General features: G+C 40.1%; 1 protein-coding gene across 1 annotated transcript; it reads left to right on the top strand.

Annotated features, from left to right (window-relative positions):
* The first annotated feature begins 516 nt into the window (after window positions 1-516).
* ammecr1 (AMMECR nuclear protein 1) lies at window positions 517-18,545 on the top strand. Its single transcript, XM_080866069.1, has 6 exons — window positions 517-2,389; window positions 7,125-7,235; window positions 10,722-10,836; window positions 11,470-11,560; window positions 11,679-11,775; window positions 13,466-18,545. Exons 1-6 carry the CDS (start codon window positions 1,917-1,919, stop codon window positions 13,578-13,580), a joined length of 1,002 nt encoding a protein of 333 aa, XP_080722195.1. The 5' UTR covers window positions 517-1,916; the 3' UTR covers window positions 13,581-18,545.
* The last annotated feature ends 49 nt before the right edge of the window (window positions 18,546-18,594 follow it).

The following is an 18,594-nucleotide window of genomic DNA, read 5'->3' as shown; positions in this document are numbered from 1 at the left end:
ATTGTAAAACAAATGTAATTGAATCTGGTCAAAGCATCTAGTTAAAAATTTGGTTTTTTGACTCTGGTTCAAAGCAGCAAATGGTCTAAATAATACTTGTCTTAAATATGACAGACATCAGTGATCCCCCTTCAAATGAAAGTGAACCTAATGGCAGGTGTATTTGTGTAGCTGACTGCAAGTATTTTGAATATACGGGAGTGAAGGTGCTAATTTCACTGTCTACATCCTTTATCAGAGCCCGTAGAAAAGAAGATGTCCTTTCCCAACTGCATCTAAGCATTATTTCCCTCTGCTGTACATGCAGTGTTTAATGTCTACCCACTCCGTTCTTTATTGATATATTAATTCCTGACTGAAGGGCAGAATGGGAAGGAGGTGGGGTAAGAGAACGATTCAGGAAACACAGAACTCGACATTAGACGTGTGTGGATGTATTTATTTGTTTACTCTTCCAGGGTCCTGGATGAGATGAAGCCACGACATTTCTAGCAGCAGCAGCAGCCCCGAGAGCGGCCATATGATATGTCTGTGTGCCACATTTCAAATCGGCCACTCGGAATAGATTACATTAGAGGCAGTTTCTCAAAAGAACGTGCATCGGTGTGCGTAACTTTATCCGAACTCACAGCGCTGTGAAATCCAGACACTGTCAAATCAGTTTACAGCAGTCAGTCGGCTCCTATGCCTTTTATAACTTGGGGGGCGTCGGCACCGATACTTTACCATGCACGCACGCATATACACATACACACGCATGGACGTCAAGAGCGCGCATGCTTCCACGGCCCCGTGCACTTCTTCTGAATTGCAAATCTGATACACCAGAAGCTACGCATTATGTGTAGCAAGTGGGCGCAACACGTTTTCTGAATCCGGTTCCGGTGTGCCGACGACACCGATGCCCGTGCCCACAGACTGATCACAGGGCTTTTACCCAAACGGCACCGAATTGTAGCAGCTGAGAGACGAATGCGGGGCTCGTCAAATCCAGAGGATTTCTCACGGCTCACGGACTAGAATGCTCTTCTCTGTGTATCCCCATGAACGGATGACAACCTCCAAACAAACCTATACTGAAAACTTTCAGCTGTCCGTTTGACGCGGGGGTGTTATTGAGATTTCTTCCCCCCTCCTTCTCACCAGATTCAAGAAAAAGGCATCATGCAGGTGCAAACTGTGGGCTAACGTTACTGATATGACTTGCTGGGCGCTGACGCGTTTCATTGTGCCATGACAACCCTGCATTGTCAGATGCCATTTTACTCTGCGCTATCCCAGCGTCTGGAATTCCAACATACTGGGCCTGTTGTGTAATTAGAAGTTCGTGAGGCAGTAGCAAACAAGCTGGTGCAATGAGGGGCTACGCTGTCCAAGACACTGTGCGCAATTTGTGCTGAAGCTTATGGGTCCTGCGTACTCAAGCTCCCGGCTTCCACTTGGAGAGGTGTGCAGCGGGGCTACAGCGCACTGGCTGTCGGCTTCACATCTGGACCGCTTGGCTACTGTCATCTGCGGCCTGTTCGGACCGTGCCCACCCTGAACTTGTGTGTTTTAAGGGGGACTGACTGTGATCTCCTCGGATGCGGATGGTGTCGTGTTAGGGAGAACGGGGGGCTATTAGGCTGGGAGTTGACGTTATAGGTGATCCACTGGAACACCGAGATCCAAAGCTGGACTGGCTGACTACTCGAGAAAAAAACTGCTTATCCCAGCTATGGATTTTCCGTAGCAAAGTCACGCATTTTTAAAGGCAACGCTAGGGTGACACTGCAGTCTTCTCGCCACATCGGTTATTTCGTCGTCCGACAAAAAATAAAAGAGTGAAAGTGGAGTATTGTCCGTCGTACGTATCAACGCAGTGGGATTTCTACGTCTGGTCGGCGTTCCCCCCCACCCTTCCCGCGGTGACGGTTATGGGTCGGAAGCGGTGTGTCGGTGCAGATTGTTCCAAGATGGCGGCCGGGTGCTGCGGGGTGAAGAAGCAGAAACTGTCGGGATCGCCCGGATCAGGGGGTCCCGGCGGGGTGGGGGCGGGAAGCGGGGTGGCAGGAACCGGACATTGTGGCTCGGAGCTGGGGATTGGCTCCTCCGCGACAGTTGCAGCGGCGGCGAACGTGAGCCGAGCCAACGGCCTGGGGGGACCCGGGGGTAACGTTAGCGGCAGTAGTAGTAGTGGTAGCAGCGGCACAAACGCTCTGTCCCCAGCCCCGGCCGGATATAATACATCCGGCCTCTCCCCGAATCTCAGCCCAGGACCTGGTTCGGGAAGTGGAGGCAGAAAAATGGTCGTTTCGGCGGAGATGTGCTGCTTCTGTTTTGACGTGCTTTATTGCCATCTGTACGGATACCAACCTCCGAGAACACCCAGGTTTACAAATGATCCCTAGTGAGTATTTTCTTGTCTGCTGTTGTTTGCTGCATGTCAAAGGCTCACTATGCTATTCTCCCAGAAAATGTATGTGGCAGCACGCTTCGTGGCTTCAGCTCCGGGTTCTGTTCAAACTGTCACTTCGAAACACCCTTTTGCTTCTCGTGAATTTACACCGAAAAGCTCGCGAATACAGCTTGAATTGGCCAAGTTGGAATATCGGGCCTTGTCGAAGAGACTGTCTACACTGGCCTGTCGCTAAACTAGCTGACCACTAACGCTACAGCGAATTTGATATAGTGCTTATAAAGTAATCTTTTATGTCACTGGATAGAGTGAAAGGTCACTCTTATATTTCCTGTTGGCACTTTGCGAAAGAAACCGTTTACAGTGCTGTCAGACGAACTCTTTAATAACACTGCTAACGTAAGCTAAGGGTGTTTGCTACTAGCTTTAGCTGTTACCAGCTAGCCACTTAGTCTAAAATCATAGAGGTTTGAACGAAGATAACGTCGTTGACTTTATTTTAGTGTAACACCGATAGCTTCGTTAGGTGAAACATACGACTCAACGTGTTAACTTTTAATATTTTGTATGTTAATATCAAGAATATTTTAAGTCGCCCTGAATGAACTCTGCTTTGCCACATACTAGGCTTAGCTTTGAGCTACATTAGCTTAGTAACGAAGTATTAACAAGCTTTTAGGAATTAAATTAATGGTAAATATGCTGAGAACCTCGGCTACCATGACTACGAAACCAGCCGGCGGGTTTCACAGCAAGTTTTTGTGTAGTGTGGACAAGACCAGTGTAGAAACACATAAAAATACCCGATTTTTGGCACCAAACAACAAAGAAAAGGTGGTGCTTGCTAAGTACTTAGCAGCACTAATCTTTGCTTAATTTAACCGGCGATAAAAGAAGAGCAGTGGCGGCGTTAGATAAATAGAGCTAAAAGATAGTTTAACTGTTTCGCTGTTTAACCATGCGAAGCATTCGTTGAACGAGGTGTTTTTTGTATTAATTGTTTAAAAAAATCAATAAATGTATGATTCCTGCGCCCTCAACCGAGACATTTTGTCTCCACCTTATGTTATAGCGTCTGGCTTGCGGTTGTTTAACCCAACATAAGCCTGTAAGACGGTTGTTTACATTGGCAGCCCTACCCAACAATTTCATTAACCATTATAAATATAATAGACCAGATGACTTTGAAATAACTTTTTGATCTTGTGTGATCATTACTAAAATAATGAGAAATCTTGTCTTTCCATTGTACTGTCACGTGACACAGAGGCATTCTTATCCCTTTAGACAGACAATAAATTACATTGCTGTATACATGTTGGGTGTATGCATGCTGTGGGTTGTTTGTATCTACCAGCTCAAACATTCCAGTGTTTATGGAAATCATTACCTACCATGGCAAACGGTCCCCTGTACACACTGCTTTTTGCAAGTGTTTATTTGCATTTATTGTGTTGAATATGCAGAGATGCTGATTTTGACATCTTGACCTCTGAAAGGAAATCCAGCTTGCAGGAATCTTTAATGATAAAAGGGCATCCTCGAAGTCTGTCAGACATTTCCAAGTCTCTCTCAACTGCATGTCAGAAAACTGTAGGCAGAAATGCTTACACATTCAAATATACAGATTGCTCAAAACTCAGTGGTGGGTGTCACCTGACATGTCTCTGACAAAATAGAGCTTGTTAGGCCAGAGTTTATGTTGCTAGACTTACCTAATGCACAATAAGCTAAATAAGAAATGCATTCTTGGTGGTAAAACTAAAAAATGTTTATTTTTCATATTTAAGTTGTAGTCATTTTTTTGCTCATTAATTCCAGGACTGCACTGACAAATGCAAAAATCCTTCATAAGAGAATTCTCCTCATGTTGGCCCCCATACTGGTCTTGCAGCCTATATAGGTGTTTCCAGTGATGATACACTCAAGCCCACATTTTCTGTTGTACCTCCCAATAAGAGACTATGGAGAAGGAAAAACTGTGAAAAAAAAAATTAGTGCAAATTACTCCACAGTCTCTTGTCCACTCTTAGCAAAAAAAAACCCCTCAAACATTAAGCGACATTGCGTTGGTAATCAGGATAAGTGCATCACTGCAAGGAGAGTATGAGTATTTGAAATGCCAGCAATGGGGCACAGACCTTGGTAAATCCCATATTTACTGAATATTTCCGTGTCCAGCAAAGTGTCATGCAGTTTAATAAATGGCGAGTATTTGGTGCTGACTTTCTAAATATTGCAGTAAGGGTATATTCTCCACAGCAGAACAAATTTACTGAAGTGATCATGCAATATTTACATTTGGGAGCCTCTCTTAAAGGCACAAATCTTGTCCATTTTTAACTCTGGCTGGCCAGTCTTTAAGGCTGAGCATTGGGCTAGGGCTTAACCTTCAGATTAAACCCAGACATGTACTCGTGTCTAGGAATGTAGCATGCTAATGGCCACACAGAAAAACTCCCACAGGTTTGAGCAACTCATGGTCTTGGGTGCCCTTGACATGCCCTTCTCTTGGGGCCATTGTCAGTTTGAATTATTTAAATGCTGCAACAATGCTGCTGTATTTGACATAGATGCACTGCTCTGCGCAGTTAGTCGATCAGCTCTGCAAAGTCACATTAGTTGTGATGATATCAAAATTTTGAGGGATAAAAATGTGTGTTCTGAAGACATAAACATGAGTTTGTTGTGTTTCCCGTGCATCCATTTCAATGATCAAACAACATTAAACATTGTCTGCATTTTTTTCTGTTTATCTAGTTTTGGATTTACAGCTATTTAGCATCCGCTTTAAATGTAATGAAATATTTGAGTGTATTTAAAATATATTTGCTGTATTTTTACTGCAAGGAGACTAATAAATTATGCCGTCCACCAGCTGCTCCCACAGTCATGTTAGCAAGGCTCGTCAGCTAAATTAGCTGACTAGCTGCTAGCTGACACAGCAGGAATATGGCGTGCTCGTAACTGTGACCGTTTTGTTCAGTTCTTTCAAATCATACCAGACCCTTTAGTCTGGGTGAGGTTAATTTGAAACTCCAGACCGGATGCTCTGTGCCGTTCCTGCATCTGACTTCCTGCCCTCACCATCTGGTTTGTGCAGCTTGACCCGGCTCCCATTAAAAATAGACTCGGCGTGTGTTGTTAGTAAAGCAGAGAGCTGGTTTTGAGATGCATCCATATGCGCTTTGGGAACTACACGCATAGTGGACCCCTAGTAGGAATGAGCAATGTTGAATGGGTAGGCATTGCTTAATAAAATGTTTTATTGGATACAAATTTTGTAAAAGTTTTGAAGTGAAGCGAAGCAGCCACTGAAATTTAAGGTTTACAATTTAAAAAAAATAAATAAATTAAAATGTAGAAATCATGCTAAGTTTCTGAGTGTACTGATCCACTGCGTTACCAAAATAAATGAATAATGGCTCCTTTTTTGACTACATTACCATCTAACGGAAGAAAATCATTCACTTCTGTTGCCAGCTGAAGCCACTTAAACTAGTTAAGTTTTAGTTTTTTAAATGTATTTTTTTTTTTTTTTTTTTTTTTAGATAAATGAAACTTCATTGAACCAGGAGTCATTTTGATTTGTATAAAATATCATTTAAATGTTTTCAGATAAAACACACCCTTTTTTTTTCTTAGGCTTTGCGCATGTCCAATATTTTAGGAGTGAACTCAGAGATGCTGGAAAAGACTGTTCTGTCACTGAATAATTTGGCAGGGATATAATAATACTGTGAAACCTTTGTAGCTAAACTGTAAAAGTGTCATGCTGAATTTTGAATTGAATGCTGAATTATTTTTATCTGTACTTAGAATCTGACTGGTGGTTTTAATCTGGAAAGAGATCATTTGGAGCCCTACAGTGGCATGTGAGAATAAAACTTTACATAATCAAATGACTGTACATGATGCAATATACATATATAGTGTGTGTATATAAAATTTATGTATTTATTATTTTCTTTTCGTTTTTTTACAATGTGAAGCTATAGATGACAAAAAAACCCTTTAAGTATAGTGTTTCAGACACACATTGGACAGATGACAAAAAGGTATGCAGGGTAGATGGGGTGTGTGTTCTTATTTCCATAATTCTCCATGGGCCATACACCCGGTTTTGCATGGTTTTTGCCATGGACATGCCATGATGCCTTCCAGCATTGACTGTTGTACTCAGCAATGCTTGATGAATGTATGCAAACCAAAAGGAGGTGTGTACCTTTTACTGTCCTGTTCTCTGCCTAATGCACTTTTGGCTCCAGTGAAACAGCATGTAACTAAGTAATTCGGTGTTTTTCCACACAGTGAGTCCAATGAGGAATTTAAAAACAAACAAAAAACTTGTGTAGTTGGTTTCTTTTTTCCAGTATGTTTTTTATTTTTATTTTTTATTTTTACCCGCTACCATAAAAGCTGGAAAATGTAGTAAGTGTAGAAAATCATTGTTTCAAAAAGAGATTTGGGTTATTCTGTTGTGGCTGGACATATGGCCCAGTGCTATGGGCTAAAGTCTTTGATGACAATTAATCCGTAATAATGTGAGACACTTGTCCCATTTCAGTCCAATGTGAAAAGGTCTGTCTTACTAGCTGCAAAAAACTCGGCGATGTGTACTTCTAATGAGCTTTTATAAGCCCTGAGTAGGCATTTCTCATCTTGTGTAAACACATTAATGTTCAACTACTTTAACACAGTATCTTGTTCGTCTGTTGTTTTTCAGCCCGCTGTTTGTCACATGGAAAATAGGCAGAGACAAGCGGTTGAGGGGTTGTATAGGTACATTTTCTGCCATGAATCTGCACTCAGGACTCAGGGAGTACACCCTTACCAGGTAAGCAAAAATGGGGACTCGCTAATTTGTGCTTCAGAGCTGCAGACCTCTGTCACAGAGAAGAAACATTCAGAAACGGCACAAAATGTTATTAGTGGGGAAAAAAGAGTAAATTGAAGTCATATTGAAGGTTATTTTTTTTAATTCATTTATTTTTTAAATTTCATTTGTGCTGCGTTTTGAGTGGAACTGATGTTTGTCTTTGATTCCTGATCCTGGGGCTTGGAAAATATTCCACAATAATGTTCTTTAGTTTTCCGTAAAGGTTTGAATTAATGACATCTATTTGGGAAAAAAAAAGTAGTGTGATTAAAGGACAAACATGAACCCTTGAATCCCAGGAATGCAGATCACTGAAGGGTGTAATAAGGAGAAGTCATCGTAGGCTTTTTGGAAAGACGTTAGTTCTTCCCCTCGGTTATCAGATGCCGAACACTGTGGACAGTGTTTTTGCTCCTATAGTAGACTTCCAAACACTGAGAGAATCAATGCCAACATGGACTGAAGCTGTTCTGGAGATACATGGAGGTCTCCTATCTTGTGACCACCTTTTCTTTTGGTATTAAAAACAAGCGACATAAAGATTTACCTTTGTCTAAAGAAGACAAATAAAAATACTGTTTAGGTTCTGAATGTGCAGTGCCACCATTGTGTTTGTCATTTGTCAAGCAGAATGCTACATAACCATTTATGCTCATGCAAAAATGCAGTTGTCTTGTCTCAGTGCAGGTGCCATAACACTGTCCATGCGACAAGGCTAAACAACACGAAAGTGCACCATTCACTAGCAGTTGTTAGGACATTTGTGCCACGCATCACTGTTCTTGAACTACACTGCCTGTGTGTGGTATGTGTTGGCATGTAATCTATCTCCATTAGGATCTTGGATAAGTTTCAACAGCTGGTCTTAACTGCTGTGTTGGTCTTTGCTAAGACGTGTCTGTAGAATGACACTCACATTCACCAAGTCTTAACTACCCCCGTTTGTGATGATTATGAATGACCAAAGCAAAAAGAAAAAGAAAAAGGCAAAATCGCTGAAAAAAGGCCTAAGTAGAGCTGGGCGATATGAGATTTTTTCATATCACGATATGTTTTTTTTTCATTTCAGGCGATAACGATATCTATCACGATATAAGCCAAATAACTATATTTGTAAGATTTAAATGTGCCGTTGCTCACAAGTAAAATGTGAAATAATCAGCAGCTTGTTTTTATTTAAATATTTATTTCCCATAATAAGTTCAACAGGGTAGATGTACTTAAGGAACATGAGACTTTTTCAGATAAATAAAAGGCAAATATTGCAAACTACACAAAAGACAGCCGCTAAAGCGTTTAAGTTTCAAAATAGAACAAATGAAACAGACTAAATTGTCAATTCCACTTAGAAACAAAATATTAATTCTAAAAATAAATCTTAGTTTGTTTTACAGAAGAACAGACAAAATTGACTAACTTTTGTCAATATCAAATAAACTGAGAACTAAAAGGAAATTCTCAATCTCTCCTTGTTGTATAGCTGAGCTTTTCAAACAGTTTTAACAGTTACTTTAGTCTGACAAAAGCCGAATGACGAATTAGCGCTTCCAGTCAGAGTCTGAGGCTACGTCCACACGTACACGGGTATTTTTGAAAACGGAGATTTTCCGTTTTCGTTTTAAAAAATAATCCCGTCCACACATAAAGGCAGAAATGAAGGAAAACGCTGCTATGAACATGCCAAAGCAGCAGGTGGCGCTAGATTCCTAACCGTGCAGAAATATTGGTCAATCAGAAGTCTAGAAGCCTCGGTGGGAAAAAGTAAACAAAGCTGGGGCATAGAAGCAGAACCGAGTCGTATGTGTGGAGGGACAGTAACTGTGTGTATATGTAAGCATTTAAACACTGCAAGAGAGTAGAATTAACAGTATTGTAGAAATTCATTTCACCGAAACAATAACGTGGCGCAGTGTGACGCATGCACCAGTTTATTGTATTTCCAGACTTGCTTTCGGCACAATTTACAGTACACGCTACTCTGTTTTTTGTCAGACTTGAAATAGCCGAAATACCTTCACACTACGGAACTTCTATGGCTCTTCCGTTCGACAATCTCTCCGGCATTGGAACCATCATCTGTTTTCTCTTCGGTCACGCTCGGTTGATTTTTCTAGTCGGCACACTCATTTCCTCCATTACGCGCTGGCTCCATTACGCGCTGGCTGCTTCCCAAACAAACACACGTGCGGCTTGGCACTTGTGCTGTACTAACAAGTCACGTGACGTGACGCTGCGGCTGTGATTGGTTCGGCTCTGCGCTACTTAATTTGGATTGGCTGACATTATTATTATTATTATTATTTATTTATTTTTTTTAAGAGGACAAGAGCGGTGAGGTCTATCGCGATAGCTTAATTTCTCTATCGAGTAAAAGTTATATCGCGATACATATCGTTATCGTTCTATCGCCCAGCTCTAGGCCTAAGACAATTAAAAAGTGTGCAATCTGCACAAAAACTTGTCTGAGTGGCAAAAGATCAAGAAACCGTAGTGGATTAGGAAATAAATAGATAGAAAGTTGTTGGGAATGGAGCATCTTATGCTAAGCAAACAATCATGGGAAAAGCGTCAGATCCTCCCAATCAATTCAAGAAAGGTGGGGTAATCAGACATATGGATCTTCCACTAGTGTTATCAGTAAACAGTGGTGTAATTCATGTTTTTGGTGAGGCTAAACCACCTTTTACTGGTTTTTGCCACTGTGGAAAGCAGCAGTGCTGACCTGCTTCTGTTCCTTTGACATCCTTGTAGTATATACAGATAAATAGCTCATATAGAATTAAAACCTGTCAGTTAGCTTGTAAATGTTAAATATGTTCAGGAGATGGCTTTTCCTTTTCCTCAAATAGTCTGGTTTCATGAAAGGCAGTATCCGACATTCAACATGGCTGCAAGTATGCTTTATTACAAGCTTGTGCACTTGTATCCCCACTCCTAAATAGGCTTGGTTTGTTTATGGCCAGTCGTAGAAGAGAAGTTGAGTCACAACTAAACGGTGCAAGTGGTGTAACTGAGACTGCCTCGATTATACTCTGTTGTGGATGCGGACAGCTGGAGACCCGATGGCTAAATAGTCGTTCCTGTCATACTCCTTTGAAGAACGCCACCTGAGGTGCATGTGCAGTTGATACATTGTAATGTAAATTCTCTGTGGACAAGTCAACAAAAACAAAACAGGCCGGCTGGCCATCCGAATGGGTCTTCACAGTCACTGTCTGATGAGGAAATTTATATCACACAGACTTGTGGACATGGAAAGTCCACTAGTCGTCTCCCCCCCCCCCCCCCCCCCAAAAAAAGACAAACCCCCCCCCAAAACAAGCAAAACATATTTCATTCTGTTGCAAAGTGTGCTACTATATCTGTTACATACCAGCACCCTGAATCCCTGTGCTGAGTCACCTCTTGTAATGCTGTTTTGCTTTTGTACTTTGATGTCTCCAGTGCCCTTAAAGACAGCCGCTTCCCCCCTATGACAAGGGATGAGCTGCCTCGCCTCTTCTGCTCAGTGTCTCTTCTCACCAACTTTGAAGACGTCGGTGATTACCTTGACTGGGAGGTAAGAGATGTTATTTGCTTGAACATGGCTGAGCACAGGCTTTTGCCCCCGCACTTTTGTGGTGCTTTGCAGCTTTGATGCAGACTCACGTGCATCTCATTCTTCAAGCTATTATTGTACACGAATGTGTCCACACGTTATTTCTGGGTTTGTCACTTGAAGGCATACCCAGCATTCTTGAAGTGGCAGCATAGTTCTAAAGCATTGTATTTATAAAAGAGAAAAAAGTCTGCTTTAAATTAAAGTTTTCTGGCTTTCAAAATTGGATTAGTTTGATTGGGTGCTGTATGCTTTTCCAAAACATCAGTAGATGTCTTTACCAGCTGTTATCTGTGAAAATAAATATGATTTGGAGCTACAGTTTGATCAATAGTACCATTTTTTAATTGTAGTTTTAATTTCCAGCAGAAGACTGAAAATTAAGAATAATATGTGAACAGAAATGAGAATATCGTGTAATAAACTGGAGCTTCAACCATGCAGTACATTGCATTTAGATGAAAAATGTAAAACAGATTCCATCATTAACTTGGAAGTGCATTTTGAATGGAATAACCTGTTTCTCCACAGCTCTGTCTTCATTGGATGAAAAGATTTATAGGGATTTATTTTTGTGCCTGTCTTGAATTCTAGGTGGGTGTTCACGGTATTAGGATAGAATTTTTCAATGAAAAAGGATCAAAACGCACCGCCACCTACCTACCAGAGGTTGCAAAGGAGCAAGGTAAGATCTTCTTGTGCCTCTAACAATCTAGCTTCCTCTGCTTTTAATAAAGACCGAGTTGTATTGAACAGAGTAGGGAATATGTGGAATTGCTTTTCACTCCTTTTACTTTAACTAGGTTGGGACCACATTCAAACCATAGATTCCTTACTACGAAAGGGAGGTTACAAAGCTCCCATCACAAATGACTTCAGGAAGACCATTAAGTTAACCAGGTAAGATTACATTTAATTGATTGAATTATCTAATGCTGAAACATTAATGCGTCACTGCTGTACTCTGTTCTTGCAGCACACTTTCATTTAGATCCTTTTACCTGACGTGCACAAGGCTTAACAGAACCAGCACAAATAGTTGTATACGTCAGTGTGTCTGGATGTACCTATGTGCATATGTGAAAAGGCATATGTTGAGTCTGTTGATTAAACCTTTTGTGGCTCTTGAGGAAACTATGTGCAAATGTTCCAGGAACTGCCATGCCACTTTTGTTGAGGCTGAAGTGAGACAGTGGCAGGCAAAAGAAGAAAACCCAGGATGTAAGAGATGGGTGTAACCACAGTGACATCACCCTTTTGTTATGTGAAGTAATGGTTTAAAACCTTAGCTCAAGGGGCTTTGTCCAAGGGTTTTTTGTTTTTTGGACAAAGTTTCAGCTAACACTATCAAGCTGCATCCAGTTACTGTGGCTAGCTGCTATTTACTCTTCAGTAATATAAAAATCAGGATCATAACTTCACCAGTAATGCATTCTGCCTTGCACTAGGCTATAAAATATTTAGATGTAAATATAAAATATTAAATATATTCTGGTATAAAACTATCAGTTTGCGGTGACTCATTTGCTTTTAGAGCTCCCATTAACCTCCTAAAACCCGAACTCTTTCATGACATGCATTTTGAATTTTTCTTTGCTATTTGGATTGATTGGGACCTGATGAATGTAAAAACAAAGAATTAGCAGATTTATTTTTTTTTTAACCTAAATTTTGTATTTTCTTGTAGAGAAAAATGTAGTATTTTTGGTCTAGACATCCCAAAATGTGATGTCCACATATGCGGACACCAGGTCCTAGGAGGTTAAGTGAAATTGAAATTTCTGGCTGCAGTTTTCGTTGCTACTTCGTGGACACTAAAAAAAAAAAGACTCTCCTCTGCTTGAATATCCCTTCTTGAGGCCACATTAGCCCTCATTAGCATAACACAGCTAAAGTCCATATTGTAGACTGTATTAGCAGACTGTATTAACAGAAGTGCTAGAAATCTGTAATCTTTTAATGGCCAGCAAGGGTTGACCCCTGGTGGCAAACAAGACCAGTTGTACTGAAATATATGGAAAGATGTCCCTGACTTTCCTCAATCTATATCCTCAGTAAATATCTTCCTGTTTGGTCTCAGTTACTAGTTAAAAGCCTTGCTGAATATAACAGGATGTTCATTTAGTAACTTATGGTCCCCTTTAGTAAAAAAAAGAAAGTTAATGTATGGTTTACTGCAGTGTGTGCGCTGTCTGTCTCTTTGAGTGATACTGATGTCTGGTTTCAAAAAGCTAAGATGGCAACAGTGGAAATGCTGAGCTTGAAGTTTAGAAAATGTTCACGTTGCTAGCCAACGTGTGATGCACATTGCCTACATCCATCTTTTATGTAAATTTTGTTTTAAACGTAATTCTTTCCAGGAAGTTGCATCATGGTTATTGTATGAGTCAGGTTTAGTAAAAGAAATCACGCATACAAGTAAAGTATCATCTGTGGGCCTGCTGCTTTAGTTTTGATAGCTACTGAACATGCAGCCTATTTTAGCACTGACACTGGACTGTATATGAAGAGCAAAGTGAGAGTGATCATGACTCTCCTAACACTGGATTAGAGCAGTTAGCCATCACAACACATCTCTTTTTGTCCCCAGGTACCGTAGCGAGAAGATGACGATGGGCTATGCAGAGTACATCGCCCACCGCCAGCACCATCACTACCAGAATGGCATTGGGCACCCTCTACCACCCTACAACCATTATTCCTGACAGCGAGCCGCATGACCAATCATTGGACCTCTCCGCGGACCTTTTCCCAGGAGAGCCCGCCCCCTCCTGGTCTAGCTATTTCTACTACTGTACCATTTTATGATGATAGTTTCCGTTGCCATGCTGGCCGTCTCCCAGACGTTGACATGGCAACGGGTGGCAACGAAGCGTTATTTGATTCTGACAAGAAATCCACACGTTTCCTTTTCTTTGCCTGTGGTTACGTTTTTGCAGCATATGTATTCCTATATCTGAAACCCCCCGTTCATTCATATTTTTGGAAATTTAATCAAACGTTAGATTTTATTAATCTTTTCAGCGAACCTAATCAGGTGTTTAAGTCTGTGGATGGAAGGAAGTCTCTTCGAGTGGATTAGTCTCGCGCTTCTGTTGTTTAAGCTTTGCTACAATTTTTACATTTACTAAGAATTTTCTTTTTTTCTTAATCTTTACGTTAACCTACTCTTAAACATGTAACACCATGTAGCAAGGCAACTGCAGTTTTCAAAGGCTGTCGTCTCTTCTTGATTCCTCTCAAAAAAACAAAACAAAAAAAAAAGACTGAGGTTTGTTTTAGCTTGTAAACTCTTGTAGTGTTGTAGTTGGAACTATGTATTGGAATATGTATACTCCAAAGTATAGATGGTAGGATTGTGGTGGCTCTTGACCAGCTTTTGCTGGCAATATTTATTGATTGAGCTCACAATCGTGTGTGTGATTTCTGTGTGTGGATATAGACATTGGTCTGCCACAAGACAAAAAACTAGTAGAAATTGGATGATACTTAAAGATTCCCCTACAAAAGAGTTTGGAAACCTCCCCCTCTGAGTATTTGTAGTGTTTTGGTGTGGAAGCTCTAAACCATGAACAGCTGTGTCCCTTATCGGTTTTTGTTTTAATCATTTTTTTTAACTTCTTTCAGTTTAAAGTAACTGCTGGAGGAAGCCATTTTGTCCAGGGATAATCGTGTCACAGTGATTTATTAATAAACAGTGTAAAATTCTCTGCATTGGAGAGGGGGAGCGGGCACAACTACAGGTCCCTACAGAGGGGAGGAAAAACACCCCAAAAAGCATGGCTGAGTAATACTTAGATTTAAGTTGAACGTATGTGTTTGTTTCTGAGTTTACTGGCAGGGAGTCACTTGACAGGGACATGCTATAACTACTCAAAGCCATAATGTCTTCTCTCTATTCCACACTTTGTAGTCCGTTGTTTGGTTTTGCATTCTTTAACCTCTGGTAGATGTATCAAGTCTCCAGCTTCTGAATGCAAAACCAGTTTCGAGACAGACCGCATCACTTGATATACTTGTCAAACCAGGTGGGTTTAGTCATTTGCTGAATGTGCTGCATGTTGCCCACGCTAATGGGGAAAGATTGTCTCGTCTCTTTACATTATAGCTAACAATGGTCACTCGTCCACAAAGTATTATGTATCAAAGCTGTCATTTTGATCCATTGAAGACGCACAAAGGAAGTGATCTCATTACCATGTTTGTGTCATGTAGACGTTCATGTCATTGTGCTGTTTAGAAGTGCAGCCAGTCAACGTAGTTGTTGAAACTGCACTACTGCCATTCTGCTCCAGTACTTTAGTGAGATCCCATTGATCCTGTTTGTGTGTCCACGGCGCTAGTAACGTTTTTGTCAGCTTGTATGGGCAGTCAGGTTGAAGCAAACACAGTTGAATTAGTTGGAACAGATTCTCTGCACGGGGCTCAGTGGCTCGCAGTCGAGGTCTACGTATATATGAAAAAGCCTACACATAAAGACTCAACAAGCCATCTCCCATCCAGATATTTACTTGCTGTGAGTCTCATCCGCACACACACCTGGATACTTGGCTTTACTTGTCAGAACGTTTGAGTCTTGGAGGATCGTCGTGCGGGTCGCTTGTTTCGGGTTTTAGTTCGCTAACTGGAATTTTTGAGAGGTTCTTGTTACTTGACCAACATCTTTCTTTGTAACAGCCTTTACTAACTGACAGGTATTTTTTTCTTTATGCAAAAATGTCAAGGGCTTTTGGCACTCCATCCACAGTAACCCGAAATGACCCAGATTTCAGTTGTGTTGCCTTAAATGAATGATTTAAAGAAAGGAAAAAAAACAATGGACCAGTAGATGATGCCCTGAGTGTCCCTCTGTCGCTCTTCTCTTTTCCATCATCACACCACAGCGTAGGAAAGAGCCACATGACGTTTTCCTGCTTTAGAATGCCAGTGCTCTCTCTAAGAGGGCAGCTGGATGCCCGCAGCCTTCAGTTTTTTCACCCAGCTGGCGAAAAAAAAAAAAAACCCAACCCCTGCTCTTAAAGGTGACGTCAGCCGCTGTGGTGTTCAAACTGCGTCTCCTTGTACACTACATGACGAGGAGGAACAGCCAGGTGGTCATTTCCTGGTCCATTTAAACACAGCACAACCTGAATTTTTCTGCTGCAAAACCAAATTGACCATGCTCTTTTACATATGTCTTTGTATACACATGCAATGTATTTTGTTGCATGTATGTATGAGTATGAGACCTATGGTTTTATCCATGATATGCTTGATCTATGGCTTACACACTCTTATTAACCATTAAGAGATTTAAGACAAATATGGTGCTATCTGACCTCATATTGGGGTGGTCACATCTCGTGACTGGTCATGCGGACTCATTGATCATATCATACTTAAAGATGATACATATAAGATTTTCTCTTTAGTACATTCCTGTGAAATGAGTCATGACGGCACATTTTAATACCGAAGTATGATAGTCACCAATTCATACAGTAGCCCCCAGCAACCTCTGCTTTCACGAAGTTCACTGTGGGTTATTTTGGGATCAATTCCCTATGGGAAATACGGAATATAGTGAAGAAGGAAAAGTCCCAGAAGCAACACGTTACAGGGGCTATGGAATGTACTGTCTGCGGTCGTCATTACAATTTACCAGTGATATATTAAGAGAAAATCTTACATGTTTTACCTTTACTATCCTTGATATATGCAGATCTGTTCAACAGGTGTTTTTATTTTGTTTGTATTTTGTTTGTTTTTGTTTAGTTTTTTTCCTACCAGTGCAAGTCAACACCCCTTGCAGGTTTGAAAGGACAAGAAGTCACAAGTTAACCTCATTCCCCTTGATCGCTCCCTACACTGTGGCCCAGCCTCATGGCCTAGTTTGTCAAGGTGTGTGATGTATGTCGTTCGGTAGATGGTGACAGTAGTCGTGGTCGTCTTTAGCCTCCTGCAAAATTTGATGCTGTTTTTTTTTTTTTTTTTTCTTCTTCTTCTCCCTTTTCTTTTTTTTTTAAAAGAAAACAACAAATCCTTAGTTTTTCTTCTAGCTGCTGAATCGTTTGACCTCCTCAAAGAGTTTGAGTTGTTGACTAGTGAACGATCCTGTTTTTAAGCCACGTTGAAGGAAAGCATCTCCTAAAATGGGACGGAGAGTTAATATTTTACGTAAGGACACAGAAAACAGTCCTGCTTCTGTACTGGTTTAACTGTTTAAAGCATTAATACCTCATGGGATCTTATGGAACGACATTTGTAGTTTGTCTGTAGCAGATTGTGTTTTGGTTCCATACCAGGGTTAGAGTTCAGCCTCAGCATTCCTTGCGTGGTCATTCTCATATTTCGTGGAATGCTCAAGCTCGTGTTACCTTCGTATGTTTGACTGAACCAAAGATGCCAGCGGCCATGCCCAAATGCTGCTCTTCAGGCCTGGCTTCCTGTCCTTCCAAAAAAACAAAAAAAAAACTAAAAACCCTGCAATTGACAAAATGTTTTGTCTTTTTTTTTTCTTTCTTTTCTTTTCGTTTGTTTTAAATGTGCGATTTTTCTCAACTGTCTTGACTTAATAAGCAACTCAATTTTTCAATGATTTTTTTTCATTGACTCTATCTCTGAAGCCGTAATTGGCCTCAAGGATGGTTAAAAATGGTTGCAAGTTGTTGTTACTTGTTTTGTTTTATTAATATTATTATTATTATTACTATTATTATTATTATTATTGCTATAATTTTCAAAAATGAAAATCCCATGGTGTGCCTCCTAGCTTTATGGGTTTATAAATGTTTTTTTTCCCCCTAAAGACCAGCAGTTATACTTTGTATGAACTATGGATTTATTCCTTATTTTTTATGCCATTAAAGATGAAAAAGCCTGTTTTCTTTACTCTGGACCCAGTAGCTGCACTGGTATACAATCGCACTGATAGATGAATTTAGAAAAAAAGAAGAAATGAATCAATAATAATAATAATAATAATAATAATAATGATAATAATAATGACAAAAGAAATAAGAACTACAATACACTTGTGTTTGAGAGTTTTATTATAAAAAAAAAAACCTAAGAAAAAAAAAGGAAAATGACTGTTTTTGTACATCAAAATAAATTCTTTTCAAAGGAATATTTTGGATCTAGTTTCAAAATTATTTTAGTGGTTTTCTATGTTCTGAATTTTTGAGACACTGACTTCTTAAGACGTGTCACTGTACAAAATGACTTTTTTCTGTTGCAGTGGCCTGATGGGCTGGGAGGGTTACCTGGTGTAACTCCTCATACCAACTTTTATTTCATTTCTTTAAAAAAAACAAAAAAACATTTTGGATCCTTGTTTTTTTCCTTCTGCTTTAGTAACTTGACAAATTGTTGATGGAATAATATGAACTGGGAACTTCAAATCCAACCCCTGTAGAGCTAGACCCTTCCTTTTTTCCTATTGAATAGCTGTTAGTGTGACAAGACTTGAAATGGGCATTTATTATGATAGTATGACTCAATAAAAAAAAAAAAAAAAACATAAAAAAAGAAATTAGCAAAAAATTGCAAAAGACAAGTGTGGGGAGGGTTGAAAGAATATATATAGATGGGTTATCTGAGTATGTAAGCAATGGCTGTGAAGATCATGTAGTTTTAAACATTGTTACCTTTTAAAATCATTTATTCAATAAAAAAAATTACAAAATCAACTTGAAAGAGAACGTGTCATTCTACTTTCTTGCAGCATGTACACTAAAT

The sequence above is a fragment of the Rhamphochromis sp. 'chilingali' genome (assembly GCF_963969265.1).
Source record: "Rhamphochromis sp. 'chilingali' genome assembly, chromosome: 19".
Classification (NCBI taxonomy): domain Eukaryota; kingdom Metazoa; phylum Chordata; class Actinopteri; order Cichliformes; family Cichlidae; genus Rhamphochromis; species Rhamphochromis sp. 'chilingali'.
Note: the sequence above shows the minus strand (reverse complement) of the source record. Positions and strands in the feature narration are given on the sequence as shown.

Excerpts from the sequence above, each read along its gene's own strand:
- ammecr1 (XM_080866069.1), top strand. The coding sequence starts at position 1,917 with ATGGGTCGGAAGCGGTGTGTCGGTGCAGATTGTTCCAAGATGGCGGCC. Across the intron at positions 7,236-10,721 it reads AGGGAGTACACCCTTACCAG|TGCCCTTAAAGACAGCCGCT; the intron begins GTAAGCAAAAAT and ends TGATGTCTCCAG. Across the intron at positions 11,561-11,678 it reads AGAGGTTGCAAAGGAGCAAG|GTTGGGACCACATTCAAACC; the intron begins GTAAGATCTTCT and ends TACTTTAACTAG.